Below are 27,559 nucleotides of genomic sequence, written 5' to 3'. Positions count from 1 at the left end.
GATGTTCAAAAGATCTTGCGGGCAAAACATGTTTCAGGACAAACAATTTAAAGTTGGTGACATCCTGGAGATTTTGCCCTCAAAGGGCAACCTTTTGATATTTGTAATGAAAGAAGTCAAAGTTAAAGAAAAAACATCAACTTATTTATTATGTACACAAACAGAGAAAAAAGAAACATTAAAAAAAAAAGAAACAGGAAAAAAGTTTTCAGATTTTAACCAACAACAAAAATAGTCCTGTGTCAGCTTCTTTCTGCTTGTTTGTCGCTCGATCAAACATTCACAAATCAACTTATAACTCTTGCTCTAAACCTGTGACTCACACGTCCCGTCTCTGTCCTGCTCACTCGTTGTAGCGCGACAGCTTGAGTCGAGGGATGATATTCATGGACTGCAGCTCCTGGAAGAGGAGTTTGCAGGCGTAGGGGATACGCAGGGAGGAGACGTGGCAGGACGACTTACAGTAATGACACCTGAAACACGGAAACAGAACAGACGTTTATGGACCACCCGGATTACACAGCTACCAAGCTTTTTTAGTCACTGTGTAAACTTAAATATTTCCCCTTCTTTCAGTTCGTATCAATGTGCACCAGATCTTGTGATGCCCCCTAACATGTTTCACCAGCAGAAACAGCTTACCACCCAGAGTATCCCAACAGCCCGCACTGCCCACACACGTCCACCTCGAAAGCGTCGCTGGAAATCATGAGGCGCTCCAGGAGCAACATGCTCGCTCCGTAGCCGATCAGACAGTCACGTTCCATCTCACCCAAACGCAGACCTCCATCTCTGGAGCGACCCTCCGTGGGCTGCCTGTTATCAGGACAGTTGGATACGGAGAATTTAATTCAACACTTATAGGCACTAATCGAATCTCAACGTCACCACAGATGAGAAACTACCTGGTGAGAACGGCTCTGGGGCCTCGGGCTCTGGCGTGCATCTTGTCAAGAACCATGTGCTTCAGTTTCTGGTAATACACAGGTCCAAAGTAGATATAAGCCTCCAGAGGTTCTCTGAGGGAAAAGCAGGGGTCAGGAATTGTGTGCACATCAGGCTAACACATACATTACATAAGCATATAAAATCTATCATTTTTTGTAATAAAATAGTGGATAAGCAGAGCATGAGATGATTCCAACAAAAATCTGCCTTCTTTTTGGACTGCTGGTTCATAAATTTGAATAAAAGAAATATTACCGATGAAAGATTTGTACACGTGATCCTTGCCTTCAGACGGCAGATTTTACACAGAAATTAAATGTACTGTTTGTATACAGCTGGTGCCGGATGGACAGGCACTAACGAGTCCACTATGACAATATGCAATTTCTGCATAATGAAAACATTCAAGCTACTGTTTAAGAACTAATATTGTGGTGATAAAATGTTAACATCACTCTGAGAAATTTTTCACAGCATTAAGAGAAATAAGACTTGTAAACAGTCATGAGTAGCAATGCAAACACTTGTGTAGCAGCATTGTGTTGTGTGTGGCTATTAACCTAAAACATCCTCTATTAATTACCCAGTGATGCCTGAAGTGACGTAGTCTTTGCCCTGGTAGTTGTATCCATAACGGATGAGATCCTCACACACATCCTTCACCTTGCTGCCTCCGAAGGCTGTGCCATAGTGGAAGCGCCCATCCAGGACCCCCGCCTTCCCAGCCAGGAGTTCAATCAACTTTCCCACCTGACGAAGTTCAGGAAAAGAACAGCAGCTCTGTTCATTACACAAATCTTTTTGTGCTTTACATCCTCTCCTGGCACTAAATGTGTATATTAAGGGTGAGATTAGATTACACATGTACTCCTCAGGGTTGGTGACAGCAGTCCAAGGATGGCTGAGTTCAACAATTCCACTAAGATCGCACTCAGAGGACCCCTGACCCCGACACACAAAGGGAAACACCTACTCTCATATCACTCCCAGGCCACAGAAACATCCTCTGGAGCCAAGCATTTCTGAGCCTTTTCCATGGAAACCAGAGTGAGCAGCAGTAAAGATCATTCAGGTTTTTACAGTGTATGAAACAGAGCCAAGTCTCATGTCATTCACATTCATCACCATCCTACAGTTCACATGTACTGGCCACGTTTTATAAAACTTCCACACACACCGCTACAGGCGGTGGCCTCACTGGCAGCTGTCTCCGCAGCAACAAATATCTGTTTGTGAACAGTGAGATTGCTGCTTAACGGCGTCAATGGACGTGTGCTCTGGAAGCCAATGATAACCCAGAGAGAAGAGGAGTGGGGATAATGAGGGTTTTGTCTCAGGAGAGCCGGCACAAACCTATAAAGAGCGACAGCCACAGCATCCTACGTGACTCAGACTCCAGTCGTAGCAAAAAGAACAAAAACAAAAAAAAACAACAACCCACAAATAAAAACCAGAAGCATGTCCTCAAATTAGACGGCAAATAACCAGCTTTTCACCAAGAGAAAAGAAAACTTAACCTCCCTGACAAATGTTACAACATCGGAGCAGAAATGACAAAGCCAGTGATGAATTAATAGCCCTAAAAATACCATGAATAATATATTATAAGTTCTAGCTCCAGCGAATGGGTTGATCATTAATGATTGGATCTTCCAAGATGTTTAAAGGTATCACTTTTTTGCCTTTGGGGTCTTTTAAAACTTTTGAGAAAATAATCGTTTAATCAACTGTTTAGCAAACGTTTCGTTATCTGCAGATTATATTTCACACCGTTTTTTGACATTATGGTTGTTTACTGTTTAATTTTTTAAATTTCTTCCCCTTTGGTTTATTTCTGAACAAAACAATGGAAAAAATGCAAAAAATACTTGGCATATGAATCAACAGAGAAAAATGTTGCAGAATTTGAGTTTCCACAGCTGTGAAGTGTCGCACCGTCATTCTGGAGGGATATCCATGAGGGTTCATGATGATATCTGGACAGATCCCTGTGTCACAGAACGGCATGTCCTCCTGTGGGACGATGAGGCCACAAACACCTGAAACACACAAACACACACACAAAAAACATTAATGCACACATATGGCAAAGAGAAAACCAATCAGCTTCCCACATGTGAGGATCCGAGGCTGTACTTTAACTTTACAGCAGTGTTAACTAGGGATGGGTATCGTTTAGGTTTTATCCGATACCGGTGCCAAATCGGTACTTTTGAAACGGTGCCGGTGCTCAAACGGTGCTCAAACCGGTGCTTAAAGAATGGAGAACACAAAATTGGTCCAAAAACCTCTCATGTTCAGCTGTTTTTTGTAAAAAGATAACAATGTTAGCCTTTTCTGCAGCTATGGGGCATATATGGTATCACTCTTGGTTGGAAGCAGTGCTTAAACAATGGAAAAAACACAAACTTTGTCCAAAAACCTCTCATGTTTAACTGTTTTCCACTTTTTCTTTGGTCATTTTAGCCTTTTTGGCCAGGGTGAAGGGAGTATCTGCCATCAAACAAGAAGACAGCCGCATGTAGCTATGATGATGTTTGCTAGTTCACCTTACATGCATTAATGTAATAACGTGGTTAGCCTACTCAACGTAAATTACACACGAACAACATTAAGCTACTCACGCAGAGAAGAACGGCTGCTGCCATCATCATCCTCATCATTTCTGCTACACTGGCAGGGCTAGGGGCCAGGACTCTATTCTTCGGGTTTTTGGGGGTGTTGCTAAATCCGGGTCCGATAACAGGCACCACACCCGCAGTAGATGTGCTCGGTGTGAGGTCTCACAGCAAGCTATCAAATACGGCGCATTTCTGGGCTTTTAAAAAAAAACAAAAAAAAACGCTATGCGTCGCCAGGTGTTTCATCGGATTTGAGGTGTTACCTCCTTTGACAGTATCACAGTATCAGCTTAAAGCACTTGTTGCAGGCTGCTGAGTTTGCATCTTTTGCTGTGAAGTACAGCCAGACTTTTGACCGCTTCACCTTGGGCATTTTTAATCTGTAGCTCTGCTCTAAAAGAACGCACGTACCTGGACCCGCCTACTATCCTTGGAAACGTAAAATGATTGGCTAGAAGTGTATCACAGCTCAGGAAAAAAAAGCACCGAAATGTGCGCTGCTTTTCGGTCTGGTTACTACCGTTTATGTCAGAACCGACACCGGTACCCATCCCTAGTGTTAACACATCACTTTGGCTGCACAGAATGTGTAATAGGCTTTTTATAATATTTTGAATAGAAAATGTTAAATAAAAGTGATAAGTTTTAAAAGTAGGCTGCAGTTTTAATGTGGTTTTAAGGACAAAAAAATCTGACTTTCTGACTTAACTGCAAGCACCAGTTCAGCAAACTTAATAGTGTTTGTGCTGTGGGGGCTCTGTGTGGACCACTGGCAGAGCATGACATTTCCATACTCATGTGGACAGACAGGGACCTCTTTTGACTCGCATGATGTGGGGGGACAAGCACCCCTGGTAGCCAGGAGTTTAAGTGTGAGTGCAAATGTTTACTGAGGGGCCGAAGCACTCTTCCTTGGCCATGGTAAACAGATTGTAGGTCCATTTGCAAATGAAAAAACGAAGAAAAAAAGGAAAAAGGAGTGAAGTGAAGGAGAGCAGGAAGTGGAGAAAGGTGCTTAGCTGGACAGGGAGACTGGGATTACACACCCATGATTTTCAGTTCAAGTCAGAGGAAGTGGAGGGGATCAACTCGAGAGGAGAAAACGAATCAGTGCACGTGGGAAAAATTCACTATTAGCCGACCAGTCAGCGACGCAGCTGACTGCTGATGCCTTACAGGATGTTGCAACAGGATGTTGACTAGGAACAAGTACGGCGATTAACAGGAAAGTCATCCAACGGCAGGAAGAAGGTGAAAAGAAAAGAGAAAAGGCGGGTAAGGCAGGGCCAGAAGAAAGCATAAAGAGAGAAAAGGCATTAAGAAAAAGGCTGATTATCAGGTTAAAAGTACTCCAAAAGAGGAGTGAGAGAAGGAAGAATGAAGTTGGAAAACGGTGGAAAGCACCACAGAGACACTACCAACAGCAGACATCCTTGGGTGTTGTTTGTTTTGTGTGAAAGTAAATGATAAAAGAGGCATGAAATCAGCAGAGAAAGGCAAGACAACAGCAAGGGTCCAGAGCCCTCCATCACAGCTCATACAGCTCCACAGTGGCGGCTCACACAATAGGCCCCTACTACTAACAGCCCGTCCGCCGCCTCCCCCACCTACACAGCTGTGTATGTGTGTGTGACCGGTAAATAATTAACTTATTCTGCTCTGCTGACCAGGACTTATGAGAGTAGTCATGAGAAGCTGGGAGATCCATCACTGCAGCCAAATTCACTTCTAATTAAACACTTTTATATATTGATGAAGAAATAATGAGTTTGTTCCTTTCAAATTACTCATCAGAGAAGAAATAAATGGTTGTTTTTACAGAGAGATGACCACAGTGAAGCAAAAATGTAGATAAAAAGGTTTACTTTTCCTCTTTGAGGCAATTGTGATTAAAACTAGCTCCACATCAGCTGCACATCTGGGTGTCTCCATCCAAAACTCCTCCAGCTAACCCCACACTGACCTCTCTCCTTGTCACTATCTGAGACAGAAGACATTGTCCCATCCCGAGCTGACCGCCCAGTGCCCACCATGTTAATGAAGAGAGTAAATTATGCATGGCGCCAGTTAGCTTTTTGATTAAAACATCATACTAGCCCTCTATAGGGGAGGCGCTGCAAAACAATAGAGGCTATAAACACTTTTTTCCCCCCAGTAGCACCAGAATACTGCTGGGGTGTAATAAATTTGCATAGTCTGGCACAGGACAAAGAGCCAATTAATTGAAAAGGCTCTTGAAAGATGAGAACAGGGGGGCAGTGACAGAACAGCAGCTAGTGGGACTTGACTCAACAAATGCTCAAGCACAGTGAAAGATTTTCCTCTTTTTGTCCAGGCATTTACAAATCTCTCGCAACAGGTTGAAAACCCTAACCCTCTGTACTCTCCCTCCAGCTTTGAGCTCAAAATCTTTAGGCTCTGGTCTCACAGAGCAGGCATTGTGGCTGTCATGGGGTCGGCACCTTTCTGTCCGTGTCGACTGCTGAATTTGTCGCCTATTTCAGGTCTCCTGGTCTGCCTCAGGAGGATCTTGATGAGGAAGGCGTCTTCAGCATTGGACGAGATCAAGACCTTTTCAATGTACGAGTCCGTTGACCCCTTATAACTGAAAACAAGAGAATTCAAACTGAGTCCCGTTTTTCCCTCTACATAGATGTAAGAGCTGAAAAAAAATAGTTCCACAGTGATGTGTGTGGGCGTGGTGCTGGGAGCTGACTCACCTGATGGGCACGTCTCTGTACTGGGGCTGGCCTGGCTGGGTACTGCCCTCCAGTGGTGTCTGCGTGACAGTCGGCATAGATTTGTTCACCAGCACCTGCTTGTTCTCCACTCTCTCACCTGAAGCACACAAAACACATCAAAGAGTCTTAGACAGACTGGCCTACATAGACTAAAGGCCATTAAGTTCTCTTTAACTTGTGCTAACGTCAAATCTTTGACCAAAAGCAAAAGAACGAAAACAAATAAGTTTGTTTTCAGACTTTGCTTGTTACCTGTTTTGTTTTTGCTAGCTTTGTTTACATCTGCTTTCTTCAAAAATGTCTCTACTGTTCTGGTAATGACTTTGAATCGCTACTAAAACCATAAACTGTATATGAAAGATAGAAACAAGCTCTTTGATGTCCATGCCCCCCCCAAGGTTTGTGGTCTCCTGCGCTATTTTTTTTTAAACTAAATATGATGAACGAGGAGTGGATCCGACTGAGAAGCGATCCGCACGCTAGAGCCCGACCAATACTGGAATTGATACTGAAATTTGCAGACTTAAAAATCAGATAGCAATACTCATACTTGTTATGTGCAGTAACTTATGTGTCCTTACCAACATAATGTTACAATGCAGGTTTAAAAATAAGTTTGTTTTACTTATTCATTATCCATCTGACTCTGCTCAGATCAACTGGCTGTTTTGTTTGTAGCATGTTGCCAACAGGGAAGTAGCAGAGTGCCCTCTAGTGGACAAACTATGCAAAGTCAACACCGATAACATGGTTGAAGGGTGTTTTTTTCTGTTTCTTCTTTACTGTTAATTTATTGCCTGACAAATGAAAATTAATATATCAGCAAATAGGAGCTTTATATAAGTTGGGCTCTGTTGCTAATACAGGATATACAAACAAAAATCAACTTTTTGAATCTTAAATATTATTTTCATAATAAAAGCAGTAAGTCACAGGATGCTTTTAAAGGGGTCTGCCACATGAGGTACAAATGATTAATTGAAAATAAGTTTCTGTACACCCACCTTTACATAATAACGAAACAAAAGCAGATGCAACAGATTTACATTACAAAACAAACGTCAGTTACTTACATCATTTTTCAGCATGTTTATAATGTCACCAGACAACAGGACCTTCGTTTCTTTTCACTCGTCTCTACAATTTTTTTTGTAACTGCTTTGATACTTTGCTCATACCGAGGCTTACAATGCATCTCATGGCTGCAGGCCGGCTATAAGCTCTGGACAGCTTCAGCTTTAGGCACTTTCTCTTTGTTAACTCCTTTAAAATGTCCATATTGAGCTTGGTGAGGGTGATTTAGGTGCCAGATTTGGTTTGTTGTAAAAAACGATTTTGTGGTGGTTCCACCAGGATTTACTCTGGGAACTGTGTGTTCACTCACAGTGAAGAGCTCAATAATGGCCACAGCGAGTGTGTGAGCAACTATTTTCCTGCGCTACTGTGCATGCATGAAATGGACTGGCTTGTAATCAGGCATACGTGAGATGCCTGATTAATCCACACTTGTACTGTATGATCCTATTTTCTTCTTCTTCATACTAATAATATTGATAACACATTTCTAACTGTTCCAATCGATGAAAAACTATGGAGATATGTAAGAAGTGGTGTGTGTGTAAATATTGCAAAATAGGCTTCACTTCTCTCTGAGTGAAACATCAGTAAAAACAAACTCCTGACCACTATTAATGACACAGATAATGCTCATAAAATGAATGCCACAGAAGAGGCTGTTAAGGAGCAGCGAACCATGCTGGATTTGCTCCAGTCCTGCTGGTACTCACCAGGGGAGCAGATACCATCAGCATCCAGGATGCTGTGCCTCCAGATGGGTTTTCGTGTTGCAGCATCCAACATGGGGCCCATCACCTTGTCGAAAGTCTGATTGGTGTAACGCCGCAGTATGCATTTTGTATTTTTGTAGACAAGGCACCGTCCAAATCCTGTTTGGAGACACATTTACTGTTACATTAGATTTTCTACCTCCTATTCTGGTATTTTGTTGCTTAAAAACGACTATGCAATTCTTTAAGTTGGACAGATCTCACACCTCTGTCCAGTGAGGCTTTGTTGAGGACCAGAGCGTCCTCAATATCATAGCCACTGTAGCTCATCACAGCCACGGTGGCGTTCTGACCAGCCGGCAGCTTCTCAAAATCAATCAGCTCAATGGTTTTTGTTTTGACCATCGGCCTTTGAGGATAGGCCAGCAGGTACATCAGGGTGTCGATGCGGTTTCTCTGGTTGTAGCCGATAGTCCCTGGAGAGAAGAATCACGAATTTTAAAAAAAAAGAACTGAATTTTTAATAAAAACTTATATGTAACTCACTGTGTGTCTGTAATCTAGTGATTTAGGGCATCTATAAGAAAATATATAAAATTGTCAATAAATCCATTTTTAGAGGATTATAGATGTTACTTCCTCCTGATTAGACCTCTCTTATATTATGGCCTAAAGTCTGGCCTCCGTGTGGTTTTGACACTTGTCAGATGATACTGCTTCACAATTAAACTGCGTGTGATAACAGGGCCGGGCCACACAGCCAGATTTGCACATGTATGAGAGCCGTCCATACAAAATAGACAAGGCAGAGAATATTGGGCCAAATATAGTTCCAGTCAGTGTTTTTGTAAAGACTGGGAGGGCGGGGAGGAAGGAACGGATGAAGGTAAAGTGGAGGGGTGGGGGCGACCGCAGTCCTTATGAATGTTAGCAGGGCCGTTTGGGGAAGTTCTGGTTACCAAGGAGCTCCGGGTGCACACTCAGTGGTCTTTTGCAGCTGAGCACACTGACCCCCCGAGCACAGCCAGAGCAGACACAATGAATTGCTAATGACACTCTGGGTGACTGGCAGGGAAAGGGCCTCTGCACACACAGCACAAAAGAAAACCTACGCAAGCTCCCCATGTTTGATGTTCATGCTCACACACTCACACACACACACACATGAGACACTTAATCACACATACAAATGCATTCTGACAAGAAGTGGTGCAGGAGTGGAGTTTTGGGGGAGACGAACCAGCAGGCTGCTTGTATCTATACCATTTGTTATTCTAATGCCCTTTTGTATGATTTTAACTTGTGCAAATAAAAGTGCAAACTCTGAACCGGCAGATTTAGGAGGCTTAGGAACACTGTTCATGTGTTCATGTAAGATTAAATTACTGTAAGAGGCCGTGTTTGTGTGTGCACATGCAGCTGTGGGGAGGATGTTTGAGAAAGGATTCGAGATCCTTGCAGTTTGATGACCTGTGTGCTAGCTGCTCAGCCCACTCTTACCCATTGCCTGCTTGCCCATAGCACACTGGTATGTGTTCCTGGGTGACTGGTTGTGGTGGGGGTAGGGAATGAGGCCGGCACACACCCCGAGCAGTGTGAAGGGCTCGATCTCCAAGTGTGTTGTGTCTCTAGAGAGGTTTAAAAAAAACCCAAAAAAACAGGTATAACTTACTTGACATAAACCTGAATGATCTTTTCATTTTACTGAAATCAGCTTATCATGTGCCACTGACTTGTTAATCATGTATTCATAAAGGGCGATCTGACAGTCGTTCTCCTCGTTGACATCCAGATACTCCACCAGGCCTTCATGTAGGAAATCCTCAAAAGTTCTGAAGTAAAGTACAGAAACTATTAATAAAAATCTACTGTTTGGGAAGTGCCTGTATGGTGTGATTGTAGTGTGAGGATACACTCATAATTTCACAAATATGCACGATACTAACCAGTGGCTTTTGTTTTTCAAGCAGTTGTATAATTGATGTTTATTAAGTTAGCAAATAAGCCAAAGTGGCGAGTTTAAAAAACAAAACAGTAACTTAAAGAGCTGCTTCTTTAATAACAGCAGTCACTCTCTGCACTCCTACCCTCACCTGTAGCCCTGAGACAGGTCTTCGATGTGCTTGTTTTTCACCATTGGAACTCCCTTCTTTACGATGATGTATGGTCTGCAGAGGGAAACACAACAAAACAAAGCTGTGTGAAAAACATTCTTACAACTAAAGAACTCAATGTTACGCTAAGCAAACACACTGGTGTGTAACGATCTTCAGCAAACATTTATTTCCACATTATGCTATTTTTTCTAAACTTCCGCACCTGCAGAGTCGTCCTCCATCAGATGAGATGTAGACGCAGCGGTCGCTCAGGTTTGTGGAAATGGACACAAACTCATTGATGAAACCCGCCCTGCGCATCAACCTGAAAGTGTTGATCAGCTTCTGATGGTCTCGGATCACACCGAGGATGTTACCTGTGGACATGATACAGATAAAGAGGATAGACATTAAATATTAAACATATTTTTGGGTTAGAAGACTGATGTGCTGAGCTAAACACATTCTGACTTTGCGTATTCAGTAATCTTTAAGAGCAACCAAACAATTGTTACGCAATTGTGATACAGCACGCCAAAACAGGCTAAGACCAATTTTTTTAATTTATTGATGTTACAAAACCCTTTGATAAGAAGAACACATTATATTGATCTTCCTTTGATTATTTTATGTGACTTTTTCACTTCATTATTTCAAATTCATGTCACAGTCACTTGTAGCACGTTTGTCAATGTTGAAAACATCTGATGGATCACAATGCATACAACACTATTGTCACAGCGTAGAGACAGAAAAGTTGCCAGCATCATTGAGGAGCTACATTTCACTCTCTGACGAGCCAGGTAGCGTCTGTAGGTGTGTGGCTGTGATGAGTGAAGGTTTTGCCCTCACAGCAGAGATGTTTGCTGGATGTAAACCTGCTAAAAAGAGTGCACTGTTAAATGTAGTTTATGCATTAGAGACTGTTCAATAACAACATCTTTTGACATAGTTTTGACAGATATTGCAGTTCACATTAGGGACAGTAGGATTGTTCTTGATTGCATCACTGCTTGGTTGTTTGTGTGTGAAGCTGTTTAACCTGCTGCATCACATTTGTTTAACATTTAGAGTTCACATTAATAAACACATGGATTTTGCTTATCCAATAATTTACCAGTTGTTTTCTCAGTTAGTCAAATTATCAGTAAAATGCCAAAGAATAGTAAACCATATAACAATGGCCACAGTACAATAAACACCTGTCTGAAGCTCCATTATATAAAACAAGAAACATGGACACATTTGACATCTAAGAGGCTAAAACAGGACATTTATGGGATTTTTACACAAAAAAGCCACGACAAATTATTCATCAGCTGATTTTGGTTAAAATTCAAACTTTAAATGCAAAGGAGTGAAGGCGGCATTTGTAAGACACCGCAGCTTACTCTGGAAGAAACGGAGCTCTAACTGCCTGTAGGGGTGTGTTCATATCAAGTCTGACAGACAAATGACTGGAGAACAGAGGAGACACTGTGCTCTGCCTCTGTGTGAGGACACATTTGCACTGAACACACTCTGAAGGGCTTTGACACCTGCTGCTACCAACTAATTAAATGGTATGGCAGCTAATATAATTTGACAGTTATCAGTGGCGAGACAAACATATACAGTAATTAAGGGGCCAAGTTTTGACTCAAGAATAATACCTGCTGCTGTCGTGAAATGAATGAATTATCAGCCTCACAGTGAAATGCAAAATTACCTTCTGTAAACTAAACAGAATATTTTTCCCTTCATGTTCATAAGCAACACATTCAAAACAGGGAGGATTAAGACTTTCTTTTCAAACGATCTAAAGCAAAAGCCTCCGGTGTTAATTCTCTCTGTGTTTATTTATTAATTAGGCTCCACTGCGGAGGAGGAGGTTTACCATTGAGGAAGACGAGAAACACGCTCGGGTAGGAGAGCTCCTCTCCACACAACAGGTTCACATCTTCCACCCCGAGGTTGAAGGCCAGCTTGATGATGGGACCGTCCTCCATGTCGGTGGTGATGTGCGTCATCAGAGCCAAGTTCTTCACCAGACCACAGGCCTACAGATACACATATATAATCCAATATTATCCTTGTGGAAATACATAAAAACACAGAGACAAGAGTTTTTCTAAGAGTCTCAGTGTCAGTAACCTCCCCTCCAATCCCCATTTAGAGGTAGATCATTGTCTAACCATCACAGGGAGTGTTATAACATGAGAATAACTCATTAAAGTGAGAAAGAAATTGCTGACCATGATTCCTATATATAGCAGTACATGTGCCACAGCATATTAGCCTTTGAGAAACCTCCTGGGCCATCAGGTGTGGCTGCCGCAGCACACTCACCTCGCCCTCAGGGGTGTCAGATGGACACAGCATTCCCCACTGTGACGGCTGCAGGGAGCGCGGTCCGCTGACTTTCCTCGTCTTCTCAAACTGGGAGGAGATCCTGGTCATCATGCCGAGAGCTGAAATGTAGGAGAGACGAGACAGGACCTGGGTGACTCCCTGACGGTCCATCTTGAATCTCTTCAGAGACCAGTTACCCTGTTGCAAGAAAACATCAACACCAATAATTACATACTGCATAGTAAATATTACTTAGTACACAACACTTTATTGCTCATTAATGCATTTTAATGACTGATAAGCATCCAAAAATGGAAGCTAGAGTGTGCCAGTATTAGCAACTATTCATAAGTGGTGCATGTTTCATTTTAATATTACAAAAATTCATGCAATGACTCCAAATTAAGAAAGAGACATTTCTGGCTTAAATTCTGAAAGCGGAAGCAGGATTTCACTCTTAATGTTGTTTTAATATAAATCTATAAATCTCCATCTAAGTAACTCCTGCTTTCTAATTTTTGTTTGATCAGTGACCACTTTATTCTTCTATTACAAGTACAGCATGAGAAAATTTTAAGTTAACACTCACATAGGAACACAAACTGAACCTCTACTTAATTGGAGGCACTACGGTTGATGATGTCGGTACGCCTGATAGTTTTTGATTGTTTTGTTTTTTTTAGCTATCATAAGGATCTTTAATAAATGTAATAAACATTTTGATATGTTAAATGAACATTTCCCCTGCACGTCTGTTTCTTTTGGCCTGCAGCTCTATTTATCCATCAAGACTGTTTTGCAAGCTGTTTGATGTCAGATACTGACTTTAAAGAGAGTCCAGCCAGCAAGCAATACAGCTCAGCCGACCAGGACACCATTAATACTGATATTTTAGTTTTTTATGTTCAATATTTGATCAACCCAAAATAAAAGATGAATGAAAATGAATTTGGTCCATTTTTGTGACAAAGAATTTCATGTACACTTGTTTTGTATTACAGTGCTGTGAAATTTAACTATATATCATTTTAAAATGATCACTAATAGCCTATTTAAAGGTTTTTATTGTTTGTTTTTATTAGTGCATACTCAAATATGGGATTTTTTGTTCTTTAAACTTTAACTAGCCAATGAACAGACATTTTTGGATGCAGGCAAATTAGAGGATCTGTAACTTGGAAAATGTCAAGATTTTATCTTTAATAGTTTTCAGCTATTTATATTTAAACATAAAAATAAATAAACATTAAAAAAGGTTTGACAGCGATGAACCTTTTCTAAAATTATGTATCTTAAAAGTGTCTGACATATGAAGCTAAAATTCTCATTATATACGCAAAAATTTTGGACCATAAAATTTTGATGCAACATGCAGACGGTTGAGCAGAAAACTTTCCAAAATGTTGTTTGAGATGGAACGACCTCCTGAGCTATAGCAGCCATGACTTTCTCACCGTGGATATCGCATTGACCATGCCGTTGGTGATCTGATCCTGCCGCATGTGCTTGACCACATCAAACTGAGCTGCTCTCTGCTTGGGGATGATCTGGTCTGCAATTTTCTTCAATTCGGCATTAAACTTCTTAAAGAGATCTTCAAACAGCAGAGACAGGAGCTAAAAAGAAGCAAAAAAATGCAGATGTTTTTTGTTTGCTTTTTTAAATCTCAGGTCTCCTGGCACGCAGTGTCAGTTCACGTGCATCTACTGCCAGATGTAATAGCCAGGTGTGCCAGCTCACAAGTAAGCCAGGTCCCTGTGGTCCTCTGTCCGGTCTACAGGAGGCAACTTCTCTTACAACCCCCACCCAACCTGTGCATTAGCATACATCCAAACAAACAGGCAGCACTGCTTGAAATTAATAAAGAAATTAATCACAGCCAGGCCAATTAGTTGAATGTCAGGGAACCATAATTGGAGAGTGAGGAGATTGCTGGCGTTGTTAGTATGTAAGCCCCCTATTGAAACAGGGCTCTGTGCTCCCCCCTCCCTCGATCCCTCCATCTCCTGCTCCTTATACAGAGCAGGTTGGGGGGGGGGGGGAATTAAAGGCCTTAAGACAGCAGTAATTACATTATCAGAGCCGGGCCTGCGGATTAGCTCAATCGCTCCAGTCAAGGCAGCATTTCTATTGTCACGGTGCTGAAAAATCCCCATGCTTCCACAGCCTCAGGATTTTGGTGCCACCGCATATCTCTCTCCCGACAAAGCCAGGCTGAAATACTAGTGGGGGAAAGGAGGGGGGTTCAAAAACAAAACAGGGAAAAACAAAGCTGAGGGAAAATAATGAGAGTCTTATTAAAAGAAGGTGGCAGGAACAAAGGTGCAGGTGAGAGATCAGGCCTGGAGCCGGCGCTGTCCTCTGGTGTAGTGCTGTGATCCCTTCACACTGAAGCACGAGAGTGTTGGTGTGTTTCTGCTCGTATGGTATTAATAAGCATCAGGCATGTTTTGTTTCTAGTTGTTTTATGAGTAAAGAAAAGGAAGTAAACACCTTTCAGCTCACAAACATGAAAAAAAAAATCAATAATCATTTAAATAAAACTTTATAGTCTGAACTGAACTCTGGCTCATTTGGTTTTAAAGTCAAAGAACAAAAACAGAACTGAATGCAGCATTAAATAAAGGCAGTGCATTAAAACCTCAAGGATGACAGATGCACAGAAGCTTACCTGTCCAGCCAGTTCAAGACGTTTGTTGCCATAGTAATCTCTGTCATCCACCTTGTTGTCCCCTTGAGCCAGGATCACCCGCCGCACCATCACGGCCAGGTAAATACACTTAGCCCGAAAGTTAAACTCTTTCACCTGGACACAAGTTATACAGTCTTTACATTTTCTCGAGTAACATTTTAGTGTGAATGCCAGTTATCGTGATGAGCATTCTGTTTACATACAGGCACATGTGTGAGAATGAGAGATGCTAACAGCTCTCTGGCCTCTTCCATCTTTGTTTTCTTGGGGCCTCCCCACATCCGCTGTCTGCGCACTTTATTCCCAAGATACCTCAGGGCCTGAAACAGAGCAGCCAAACAACATTTGATTCAACCTTTTGAGGAACATAAATATTTTTACCAACATGACTAATTTGGGGGTGAGGAAGACAGGAGGAGGACAAGGACACACTGTGGAAGAGAGCCTAATGAGGCAACATTTTTCTAATCTTCTATTGTCGAGTTCTAATGACTCTTATGTGAACTGTAGCCTTAGTTTCCTGTTCTTGGCTGACAGTAGGTGTGGTCTTCAGCTGCTGTAGTTCGCAGCACTCATACTCTTCTGGTACCTTAGGTATAAAGAATGGTTATTTGAGTACTGCTACCTACCAGCTTGAAGAAGTTCAAGTCAGCCGCTTGAACTGCGGCTGACTGGATTGTTTCAGATACATACAGATGGTTGTGTGGAGAAATCCCAGCAGATCAGCATTTTCTGAAATACTCAGATCAGCCCATCAGGCACCAGCAACCATGGCATGTTCAAAGGAACTTAAATCAACTTTCATCCCCATTCTGATCCTCAGTTTGAACTTCAGCCAGCCATTCTGAACAAGTCTAAAAACCTAAATTCACTGATTTGTTGCCATATTGTGTTAACAAGCAGTTGAGCAGGTGTTCCTAATAAAGCTGTGTGTATATGTTACATCAACTGTCAGTCAGACAAGGAACGCACCATGAGAATCAGTTAATTTTCCAACCAACAAAAATGTCCAAAACAACAAATATAAATAAATATTAATTAGTGCTGTCAAAATTATCGCGTTAATTGTTAAGATCAACGCGAAATGTTTAATGCATTAAAAAAATTTAACGCTGATTTTGTTTTTTTATTAATTTCCTGTAATCTAAGACCTTTAAATTCATGAGCACCTCTGGAGGAGGGGGCAACAGTGTGCTATGCTGGCATTTGGCCTGACAGAAATGATTAGAAGAAGAAGAAGAAGTGACACCATGCTACTATCTAGCTAACACTAGCTAACACACGCAAGCATGGACGAGGGCGGACTTTTGGGTGGAAAGTTTCTCTTTAAGAAGTTGCCTGATGGCTTGTTGGACAAAACGAGAGTAAGATGCACAATTTGCAACGCTGAATTCAAGTACCACAGAAGCAGTTCATCACTGGCGTATCACCTGAGAGCAAAACACCCAACTGAATCCACCTCTACGGGACCTCGCCAGTCTACGCTTCAGGAGTATGGTGCTTGTGGACGAATAACAAAAAATGTGAGAGAAAAGGTAACCAATTCCTTGGTTGTTTGGATAGCTAAAAACTGCCGACCAGTTAGCATAGTAGAAGATGATGGACTGAGAGAAGTCATTCGTGCTGCATCAGGAGATGAGTGTTACAATCTGCCCTCGAGAGGAACCATTGTGTCGAGACTGCACACTTTGTATGGGGACCAGAGGGCTCAGCAGTCCAGCAAGCTTGTGCAAGTAAGGAATGTCGCTCTCACCGGAGACCACTGGACTTCGGTGAACAACGATAATTACTTAAAATATAAAGAATAAAAAAATGTAATTGGAGCCAGGCTATTAATAAAGTAATTGAGATTAATCGCAATTAATAACAGAAAATTGTGAGATTAGTTAGTTAATTTTTTTTAATCCATTGACAGCACTAATATTAATATAAATTAATGTTACAGTCTCGAGGAGATATTTTGTGTAAAAGATCAAGATTCTGAATTTTTAAACAGAGAACGGAGAATCGTGTATCAGACTCTTGGTAGGTCAAGTGAACCACAAAGGGAACAATGTGCACATCACCCACACCTGAGTAAGCGCCCAGCTGGAGTCCTCAACAGAATTATAGCAAAGGTCAAAGGTTAATAAGGATGGACCACCCAACTTGCCCTCAAAACTGCATAAAAAATAAAAATAATTATTGTTAATATTTCTTTAAGGTAAAGGTAAAAAAAAAAAAAATCTGTTTAATTTAGAGAAATTTTAAAAAAAGAAATCAGATGTAATCAACAGTGTCCGGATTCAAAAAAAGAAAAGAAGATGACAGTCAAATTTGGTTTTGCCAGATTATTTATCATAATCTGATAACAATGTTTCTTAAGCCTTATCTGCCTTTAATTATATAGATTTAGGCCTCATTGTGCACAATACAATGACCCAATGAATACCATGAAAAGACATCACGGAGGCTGGCAGACAGAGGAACACGAGAGCTGTGGCGACCGGTTGCTAGGAAGCAAATGTGGACTCATCAATGCATCAGCGGTTCCTCTAACAACATAATCTTTATGAAAAACAAATTGGCCGATTGCATTCATCTGTCGATGTCAAAGAAAAACACGTGGGCCTCATGAAATCCCCATGAAAAGCATTACTTAACTGGCTGGTAAGACAAAACCTTCGTCATCTGATCTCAAAGAGACAAAGAAAATACCTTCTGACAGCAGACAGCCAATAGAAACAGAAACAACATCCTGCTCTGCACACATCCGCAGCTAATGATCGCACATTAGAGATGCCAAGCAATTCACACTGACTTTTACGTGCTCTCACCCAAAAATTATTATTTTTTAAACAGTTTTTTGAATCAGGATTTCATTCACTTGAGCACGAGGAACATTTCTGTTTAATAAACAGTCAGAAAATTAACTTCCACTCTAGATGTGCATGAAAAGGTGTCGTTTTCAACAACAGTTTATTTTTATTGGGTGATTTTAACTTGTCACATCTGTAAATATGAAGGTGGGGAGCTTATTTACAAAAACCAGCCGGGAACAAACAACAGGCTGAGGTTCTGGGCTACGTGACCAATTGGTCATCTTTGGTGGTGCTAGGACCATGTCTGTGCTAAGGTTAAGGTGAGAGAATAGTCTACGGTTACAGCATACCTACAGCACAGATTTAACCAAGATGTACATCCCATGCATGTTACGACATCTCTCTTGTTAGTGGTGGTGAAGTTCAAGTCTTATAACCCTTAGAACTGTAGTTCTTTTATAGCATAAACATTAGCACTGTACTTTCAGTGCTTTTTAGTGCTCCTTCAGTTTTGTAATATTACTTTTTTCCCTTATATTACCAGTATATTGTCTTTGGAAATCAAAATTCAAAGATAATTAAAGCTTCAATCTAACATCGAGTAAATGGGGCTAAACTGACCAGAGTGTTTGTTTAAGCTTGAAATAACACCGGCCTGCTCTGGTTCTCTTGGATTGATAAAATACCTGAGTCTGTGTGAAGATTTGCGCTTTCTGGCACTCCTCCAGGCTCGGGGCGAAGCTGGCCATGACACTCTCCTCTGTGCCAATCATCTGAACTATCTCCTGGTCACTCTCCACACCCATCCCCTGTGTGGATGACATGTAAACGGTGTGTGTAAAATATTTGTACAACTACAAAAAATAAAAATCTTGTTATATTTAGATAAAAGCTTAACCGGGAAGGGGGAGTACATGAGACAGGGAGTGTTCACAGGGAGGGGTGAGGTGAGGAGGGAGTCATAATGTTGCCTGACATTTGCTTATGGAAATGTGAAGCTGTGGGAACTGATTCCAGATCGTCTCTGCAGCCGCTGCCAAACAGAGGGAGGGCTGGGGAAGACGTTACCCGGCAAACACGTGCAGTGAAAACACAGCGAGCATGCAGCATCATAAGGTAACATGTTTGAAGAGGTCTCTCCTCAGAGGGCAAAGAAGTTCATGATACCAGCTGTCAGCTAACATTTTCATTCTGAGGTGGTGTAAGAAATGTAATCAGTCGAGCAACTAATGAAACTAGAGTTCTAAAACTATTCACGATCTCATATAAAAACACTTCTCTATATATGTAACTTAAGCTTTGGAACAACTTCAAGCTGTAGCAAAAACAAAGACAGAGTTTGGAAACACTCACAAGTCTTTGCTTCAATCTGTAAGGCAATAACATCACAAACATCTTCATCTCTGACCATTTACCTGTGCTATAGCACCACCTACTGGACTTATTTCAGCAGACTCATAAAGAAAAAAAAAAAAAAAAAAATCACCCCTACCTTAAATATGATTGCAATGGGGGCATCCTCTGACAGCGTGTTGTGTCTCAAGTAGAAACGGCCTTGTTTAACAATAATATTAGTTCTGCTTTTCTTTTCATGAGTGGAGCTGGAGAGGACACAAAGAGCAGAGCAAACACGAGCATGTTTAGTGTCAGGTTCTTGTTCTTTTGCATGTTCACCTTATAACTGTGTGAGGTCTCTCTGCATACTCAGACTTCCTCCCACAGTCCAAAAACTTAACTGGTGATAATTAACTGGTCAAAGGTGTGAATGGTTTTCTCTGCTGATCTGGGAACCTGAGCAGAGCTCACCCTATGACAGCCGGCTCCAACACAACCCCAAATTGGAAAATGAGTCAGAAATTAGATGGATCCACTAATATAAGACTAAAAGCTTAAGCTATACATAGATCTACTTCTTGCATAATCTTAAAAACAACAACAACAAAACAAAAAACAAAGGTTTATATTTAACTCCAGCCAACATCTACAGTGATGTATTCTTTTCATTTAGAAAAGAGAAGTGCAAAGTTGGAGAACCGAGTGCGCAACTGAGCAAGGGTGTAAGGGTCATTCAGTGTCAGGTCATCAAATGTCTCCCACGTGACCATCTGAGATTTGAAATAGGACACTACAGCCAGATAAAACAGTGCTGTTCCTTATTAAAGCTTTAATGTCTATAAAACAATTGCCGTGATTTAAACTTTTATTTTAAATCATACTTAAATAATGCCACGAACCTTGTGTACGAGAATCTGTAAACTAAGTGCCAGTCTGCAGAATCGTGGCCTCCAACATCTGCTATCACAGACAGGACACTCAAATATTTTCTGACCTTTAAGCATCCATCAGTCTATGTTATCATAAGCTACACTCCTGAGATACCAGGGATTTCCCCTAAAACATTCCAAGGATAATGTTGCATAATTCCTAGTAATTAGTGCATCTTTCCCTGGAATTAATTCAAGAAAGACTGATGATCACAGTCCTGGTGGAAATTTTTTCCTTTTAGATTTGATGAACTGGAATGACCACGAATATATCAGAGTTTCACAGGTCTTAAATTAGCAGCTTCACTTTATGGTTTCCACCAAGCACCAGTCACAGCATCCACACTGTTGAGTCGTCTCCACACTTCTGCGCTTCTGGGCAGAATCGCAAAGAAGAAGCCAATAAAAGGAAAAGGTTAAGATGGTCAAACAAGACAGCTACTGAAAAGAAACAGCTGATTTTTTCTTTACATGTCTGCCAAGAAGGCGACTTTAAAATCATGGATGAACAGCTGCTAATGGATAGGTTGTTACAGTACCTGGTAACTGATGCTCCAACTGCACCCTTCCTGTCCTGCTCCACAATGATTCGGTTCTTGGACAGCTGTTCTTGGATCAGAATGACTTTCTCCTGACCTTTTACAATGAAATAACCCCCTGTGGAGAAAACAAAACAAAACAAGGGACACGGATCAATTTAACTGGAGAACCTGATGACAAGTCATTTTCTTTTACTTAATTACTCTCAGAGTGTGTAAAGGAAGTTTTAACTCTTTACTCCTTGAAACTCTTATAAAATATAACATTCAGTTCCACTGCTATGCCGATGACACCCAGCTTTACCTCTCTACCAAACCCGATTCTACTCTTCCTCCACCCTCCCTCACCCTCTGCTTAGCTGAACTCAATTCCTGGTTCTCCTCCAACTTTCTTAAACTCAACAGCAATAAATCAGAACTTCTCCTGGTCGGCACTAAACGATTGCTATCCAGAATTAACAATTTCTCTCTCACTATCAATAATTCGTTGGTCCCTATCTCTTTCTCTGTGAAAAGCTTGGGTGTCATTCTTGATAGCACATTATCTTTTAATTCACATATCAATAATGTCACACGTGCAGCATATTTTCAACTCTGTAATATCAATCGCCTCCGCCCTTTCCTCACTCCTCATGCCACTGCCATTCTCGTCCATAATCTTGTTATCTCTCGAATTGATTACTGTAACTCACGATTATTTGGCCTTACACAAAAATCCATTAACAAGCTCCAACGTGTCCAGAATTCTGCTGCCCGTATTATTACTAGGACTTCCTCTACCCACCACATCTCCCCAATCCTGAAGCAGCTACACTGGCTCCCGGTTAAATTTCGCATCCATTTTAAAATAATCCTTTATACATTTAAGGCTATTCATTCTCTCTCTCCACCATACCTCTCCGATTTAGTGCCTCAGATCTTCATCTTCTCTTTCTCTCTCTGTTCCTTCCGCTCGTCTGATTACATTGGGGGGCAGGGCTTTTAGTTGCTCTGCCCCTTGACTTTGGAATTCCTTACCCCCTGACCTCAGAAATATTAGTTCATTCCCTCTTTTTAAGTCCACCCTCAAAACTCATCTGTTTAAAATTGCTTATGTTTAAACCTCTGTATGCTCTTAACTTTTATCTGTTATTCTTATCATTGTGTATATTTCCAGTTTTTGTGTTTTTATCTGTTGTACAGTGTCCTTGGGTGCTTTGAAAGGCGCCATTTTTAAATAAAATGTATTATTATTATTCTGTCAGGCCTAGGCTACTCACTAGGGCTGGGTATCATCACTGATTTCTATAATCCATTCGATTCTGGTTCTCAAAGTCCTGATTTGATTCAATTTAGCCTCAGACAGTCAGAAATATTATAATTCTGATCATTTATCAGTACTGATACATGTGAGACTTCATCAGAATTGTGAACATCACAGCAGATGCCTTTGTGTCAAAGTAACTGAGAATAAAACAGAAAAACATGAAGGAGATTTTTCTGCCTGGATTTTTATAGCAGATAACCTTAAAAATATTCTGCAATTTTGCATAATTTTAAAAAGTTTTAGTTTCTTCAGTATTGAACAGCAGAAATTAGGCTTTCTTGTCCGAGGTCATTTAAGTGAAAAGAGGGAATTCATGACGACATTTATCAAATGTGAAGCGTAGTTTGCTGCTTCTTTTGCTGCTGGCTCGGTTCAAAACAAAACCTGCAGCTCAGAATCAGCGCAAAAAGACGTAAACACAGAGCGGACCCAACGCATCAGAATCGGTGAGCTCCGACAGTGTGTCCGTGTTCGGGCCATCAGGTGAGAAAGCCAAGAAAGAGAAAGCTGATTCTGATGCGTCGAGTCCGCTCTGTGTTTACGTCTTTGTGTGGAATCCATGTACCTGCTCTCATTTGCTGTTTGGTGGTTGTTGAATTAGTTTTGTGGGCTTTAATCGGAGAATCTGGCGTTTCTGGCAAAACACAGTTCTATTTAAAAGTCGATTCAGGATTTAATGAATCGATATCGTTTTATTCAAGCTACTCACCTCCCACTTCCACCTGCACTTTCAACTGGACCACGGCCAATCAGAGAGGTCCCGCCCCTGACTATCTCTGATTGGTTTAGTCCACGATAGGGGCATACTGTGTGTCTGTTGTTGACCACACGGAGAGTTGCCGATTTTTTTTTTGTTACCCGAACAGTTGGTCGCACTGGTGCGACTAAATATTTTTTTTAGTCACACCACTGAAAAATTTGGTCATATTTGCGACCAAATTAGTCGCACTCTAGAGCCCTAAATGGTCATCAAACATTTTACTGATATATATACTGAGATGCCAAAACTCATCATTAAGGGTTCAGGTGAGGCCCTTCAGGGGGAAAGAGTTAAAATGAGAGTGCTATGGTTACGTGCCTGGATCCAGGGGACATTCGTTGAGTTTTGAAAACTCCATGGGCGTCTTTCCCGTGAGAACGCAATTCGAGCTTCGCAGCATGATGGGCATCCTGAGAAAAGCAGAGTTATCTTCATTAATAAAATATGAATATTGCTTCAGTGTTGTTATAAAGCAGAATGCGTCAGCACAAATGAGTGAAGGAGGTCAGTTTATCAGCAAACAAAGCTTAAAAATCACAAAAGCTAAATCTTTTTTTAGCACTTGTTGGCTTACTGAGCTTTGCTGGAGAGGTTTTAAATTTGTAGATTTGATATAGATGTAACATAAATATGTCTGTATCAGGGGAGGGGGGAAAAAAAAAAAAAAAGATACCTTCCGATGGGCAGTGCATTGCGAATTATCCTCTGACTGCCACGGGTGTACTCTATATCCACCGTGATGGGCGCAGAGTAGGTCATATCTCTGAGACGACACTTTGGGATGAAACAGATGACTCTCAGCTATATCTCATCATCTTTAAAGGAAAGTATTGGAGGTGTAGGCATTCAAATATAAGTAACAAAAATAATTAATTAAGAAATACCTCTATGAGGGCTACAACTAAATGCCAACTGAGTCTAGAGATGCCTGAGTGACACATGTTCCCTCTGTATTTAATGTGTGATTGAGATATATATATATATATATATATATATATATATATATATATATATATATATATATATATATATATATATATATATATATATATATATATATATATATATATATATATATATATATATATATATTTTTTTTTTTTAATTTACTTATTTTAACTAATTTAAAGCTGTGTATTTGATTACTCTAAAGCTTTATTCAACTTTAATTAAAGCACAGTAAACAATGGTTCATACTTAACAGCAGAAACAGACTACTCTCACCTCGTGGGGAGAGACTGGTCTGGTCACATTGAAACTTTCTTCCACGTCCGGCATGCCAACATAGATATTGAGGTATCTGCAAATATTTAAAAATCCATTATTTCCTCTTTTAATAAAAAAAAATAAAAATAAAAAAACAACTTGTTGTGCATGTCTGCAGTGTTAAAGTCAGTGATGGTAGATGCACACAGTGACTTACTTGAGGTACCACATTGGATCAGCATCACTTGTGATTTTCTCATTTGCCTTCATAATTTTTTTGATCTAGAAGCAGAACAAATGAGACATCGATGCTCAAAATCCAAATGTACATGAAAAAGCAGCAACGGACAAAGACATGCTCGTGTTTTACCTCTACATTAATGAAATAGTTGAATGAGTCGATGTGCTGCTTTACCAAACCTTTCACCTGCAAAACACACAACGTGATATACATGTTTACTCTCCCAAATAATATTACTCACACAGATGTAGACCCACCAACTGTTCTCTCATCATTACACAGGAGGATACTTTGATATTTGATGACCAAAAAAAAAAAAAGTAATTTAAAGAAGGTCCATGACTTAAAACTTTAACAGGGTAAAAGAACAAGACACGCTGTATGCGGTATATTTGGTCATTATGGCAATATTTCATTATTTCATGGCCATACTGGACTCAAATGTTTCACTTTTTACTAAATGTTTTTCTTTGGCCAAAAATATCTTGCTAAGGAATCAGAAGAAAAATGACCAAATAACCACATCAATAAGCTTACCAAAACTGCTTTATGTAACTTAAAAAAAGGTTAGAAAATCCCTATCTCAAACTGACTGAGAAATTGGACGTCAAGGAAGGTTAGTTTATTGCAGTGCTCTAGTTTCAGGACTCCCCAAATCATCAGTTGGATTTCCCTTACTCATTTAAAATCTAGCCTTGGAATCCTTACAGGTACACAGAAATCACAAAGCTTTTGATGATTTGGTACCCAGTACAGACATCTCAGGTCATCAGTTTCAGATCTGTTCTCAAAATCATATCTTAGTGTGTTGAGGGTACTTTCAGATATTCTGGCTCTGTTCCTTGGAGCACGCTGCTGACCTAAGATCAGTTACATCTCAGTGTACATTGAAAAACAGACTCAAAACCTTTTTAGCCACACAGGCCCACAGCTAATAGATGCTGTTGTTTTATTTTATTGTTTCTAATGCCTTAAGACATCATAAACCTACAAAGGGTTTTTTTCAGCTGTCATGTAATTCTGTATAAATAATCATTCTGTAAAATACGATAATTTCTCAGTCATCCAGGTCATCGTAGTCAAAGGAGCTTGCAAAGAAAAGCGTCTGGACTTCTTTAAGTTGCTTGAAGACGTTTTACCTCTCATCCGAGAAGCTTCTTCAGTTCTAAGGTCAAATGGTGGAGAGTCCCAGATATAAACCTAGTGGGAGTAACCCCCCACAGAGGGACAAAAGGACCCCCTGATGATACTCTAATCGCCTGAGCCAAGGTGGGAAACTGGGCGTGGGTCCCAATCGGCCAGAGTTTCGGGTGTGTTCATTGTGAAACCTGGCCCCACCTTATCATGCGAATTCCTGAGGTCAGATGGCCCAATGTGAGTGGGCGTTAAGGCGTCTGGGAAGGGATCTCAAAACTGGATTATAGATGGCAGAGAGTTGGTGTCGTAAACCCCCGCCTCTGTTCAAAGATGGTCGCTCACAGTGGACATAGATGGCTTCTTTCACTCCTCTTTCAGACCATCTGTCCTCTCTGTCCAAAATGTGAACATTGGTATCCTTGAAAGAGTGTCCTTTATCCTTAAGATGCAGATGGACTGCTGAGTCTTGTCCTGTGGAGGTGGCTCTTCTGTGTTGTGCCATGCGCTTGTGAAGTGGCTGTTTGGAGAGACCAAACAGCCACTTCACAATCCAGTTTATATAATCCAGTTTTGAGATCCCTTCCCAGGCGCCTTAACGCCCACTCACATCCTGGGCCATCTGACCTCAGGAATTCGCATGATAAGGTGGGGCCAGGTTTCACAATGAACACACCCGAAACTCTGGCTGATTGGGACCCACGCCCAGTTTCACACCTTGGCTCAGGCGATTAGAGTATCATCAGGGGGTCCTTTTGTCCCTCTGTGGGGGGTTACTCCCACTAGGTTTATATCTGGGACTCTCCACCATTTGACCTTAGAACTGAAGAAGCTTCTCAGATGAGAGGTGAAACGTCTTCAAGCAACTTAAAGAAGTCCAGACGCTTTTCTTTGCAAGCTCCTTTGACCAGTGACAATAAAGTTGAATTCTATTCTATGTAATGACCTGTACTATTTAAATAAAGATGTCCTTGTTATTGTCTGACTGCTTTGGAGTGATAGGAAGGAAACAGTAAGTCAAATTACTACTACACCACTACACGAAACTGAGGCTACATTTTGCACAGACTCAGCAATATAAGATTGGAAAAAGGTTTTCTGGTCTAATGAGTTTTGATTTCAGAATTTGGTGTGAAAATCATGAAAGCATGGGGCTGCTGGTTGTGGTGGTATAAATGGGTTGGGGGACATTATCTTCTCACACTTCGGTCCCCAGTTGACTAAGCACCATTTAAACACCAAGGCTTGCTAAGCATTAGTGCTAACCACAGTATGGCTGCTTCCAGCAGGGTAACGCACCATCTCACAGAGCTCAGCTCACCTCAAACTGTTTTTATAAACATGACAGCACACTATTATAGTTTCTACCATACTTTAAACATATTTTAATCAAGCAGCATTAAAATTTAGTAAAAGTGTGTAAGGGCTGTTGTGTTCTGTTACCTTCAGGAAGGCTGGTAACAACTTCCATTTTTCCTGTTAAAAAGGGAAAACGAGCAAATAAACAACAAGTCCGTTTTTATTCATAACGCGAAAACTATTCGAACTGTGTCCATACTTATGCACTTTCTCCAAATTGTACACTAGAAACAATATCTATCAGAAACAACAAACTGGGACACAGGACGTTCCCCTTCACTCTGCATCTCTATGAGCTAACAGCCTCCACGCTAGCGTTAGCATCTCTGTGCTCGTGCTGCTAGACTTTCGGTCCTTTCCGGTCTTCATACTCACAGCTACAGTGTTGACAGGAGCCGCCAGCTCCAGTGGGGTCATGTCGCTAAACTGTCCTCCCAGGACCTCCATGGTTTACTCCACTGCTTAACAGCAAACACACAAAAACCTGTACCAACTGTCAGTGTTGATATCGTGCAAGCGTGACTCCTTTGTGTTGCACTCTAAAACGTCCGTACGACCGGAACCAAGAAAAGCGTTCCGACTCTGTAACTCAAAAGGACTGTATCGTTCTACTTTTTAAAAATTACGTCATATAATATTGTATTGTGACGCACAGTTACTCACAATTGCGTCACAAAAAAAGTAACTGTGCGATGCAAAAAATGGTAAATGGCCTGTATTTGTATAGCGCTTT

The 27,559-nt window shown here is 41.0% G+C and overlaps 1 protein-coding gene across 1 annotated transcript; it reads right to left on the bottom strand.

The window, feature by feature from the left end:
* Nucleotides 1-242: 242 nt before the first annotated feature.
* On the bottom strand, nt 243-27,352 carry polr3b (polymerase (RNA) III (DNA directed) polypeptide B). The gene is made up of 28 exons (XM_085359118.1): nt 27,202-27,352; nt 26,911-26,943; nt 24,463-24,519; nt 24,310-24,374; nt 24,111-24,186; nt 23,560-23,660; nt 23,205-23,296; nt 20,821-20,938; nt 19,510-19,618; nt 18,704-18,826; nt 15,420-15,536; nt 15,196-15,330; nt 13,979-14,140; nt 12,522-12,722; nt 12,070-12,232; nt 10,417-10,570; nt 10,191-10,265; nt 9,831-9,929; nt 9,598-9,725; nt 8,364-8,573; nt 8,098-8,256; nt 6,290-6,407; nt 6,032-6,174; nt 2,884-2,987; nt 1,532-1,698; nt 906-1,019; nt 643-816; nt 243-473 (listed from the first exon to the last, which is right to left on the bottom strand). The coding sequence occupies exons 1-28, from the start codon at nt 27,271-27,273 to the stop codon at nt 344-346; spliced, it is 3,399 nt and encodes a 1,132-aa protein (XP_085215244.1). The 5' UTR covers nt 27,274-27,352; the 3' UTR covers nt 243-343.
* Nucleotides 27,353-27,559: the final 207 nt, after the last annotated feature.

Source organism: Diplotaxodon limnothrissa, linkage group LG7 (genome assembly GCF_057381915.1).
Source record: "Diplotaxodon limnothrissa isolate DT_005_m linkage group LG7, D_limnothrissa_male_GT1.1, whole genome shotgun sequence".
Taxonomy (NCBI): domain Eukaryota; kingdom Metazoa; phylum Chordata; class Actinopteri; order Cichliformes; family Cichlidae; genus Diplotaxodon; species Diplotaxodon limnothrissa.
The sequence above is the reverse complement of the archived record's forward strand: the minus strand, read 5'-3'. Positions and strand labels throughout refer to the sequence as shown.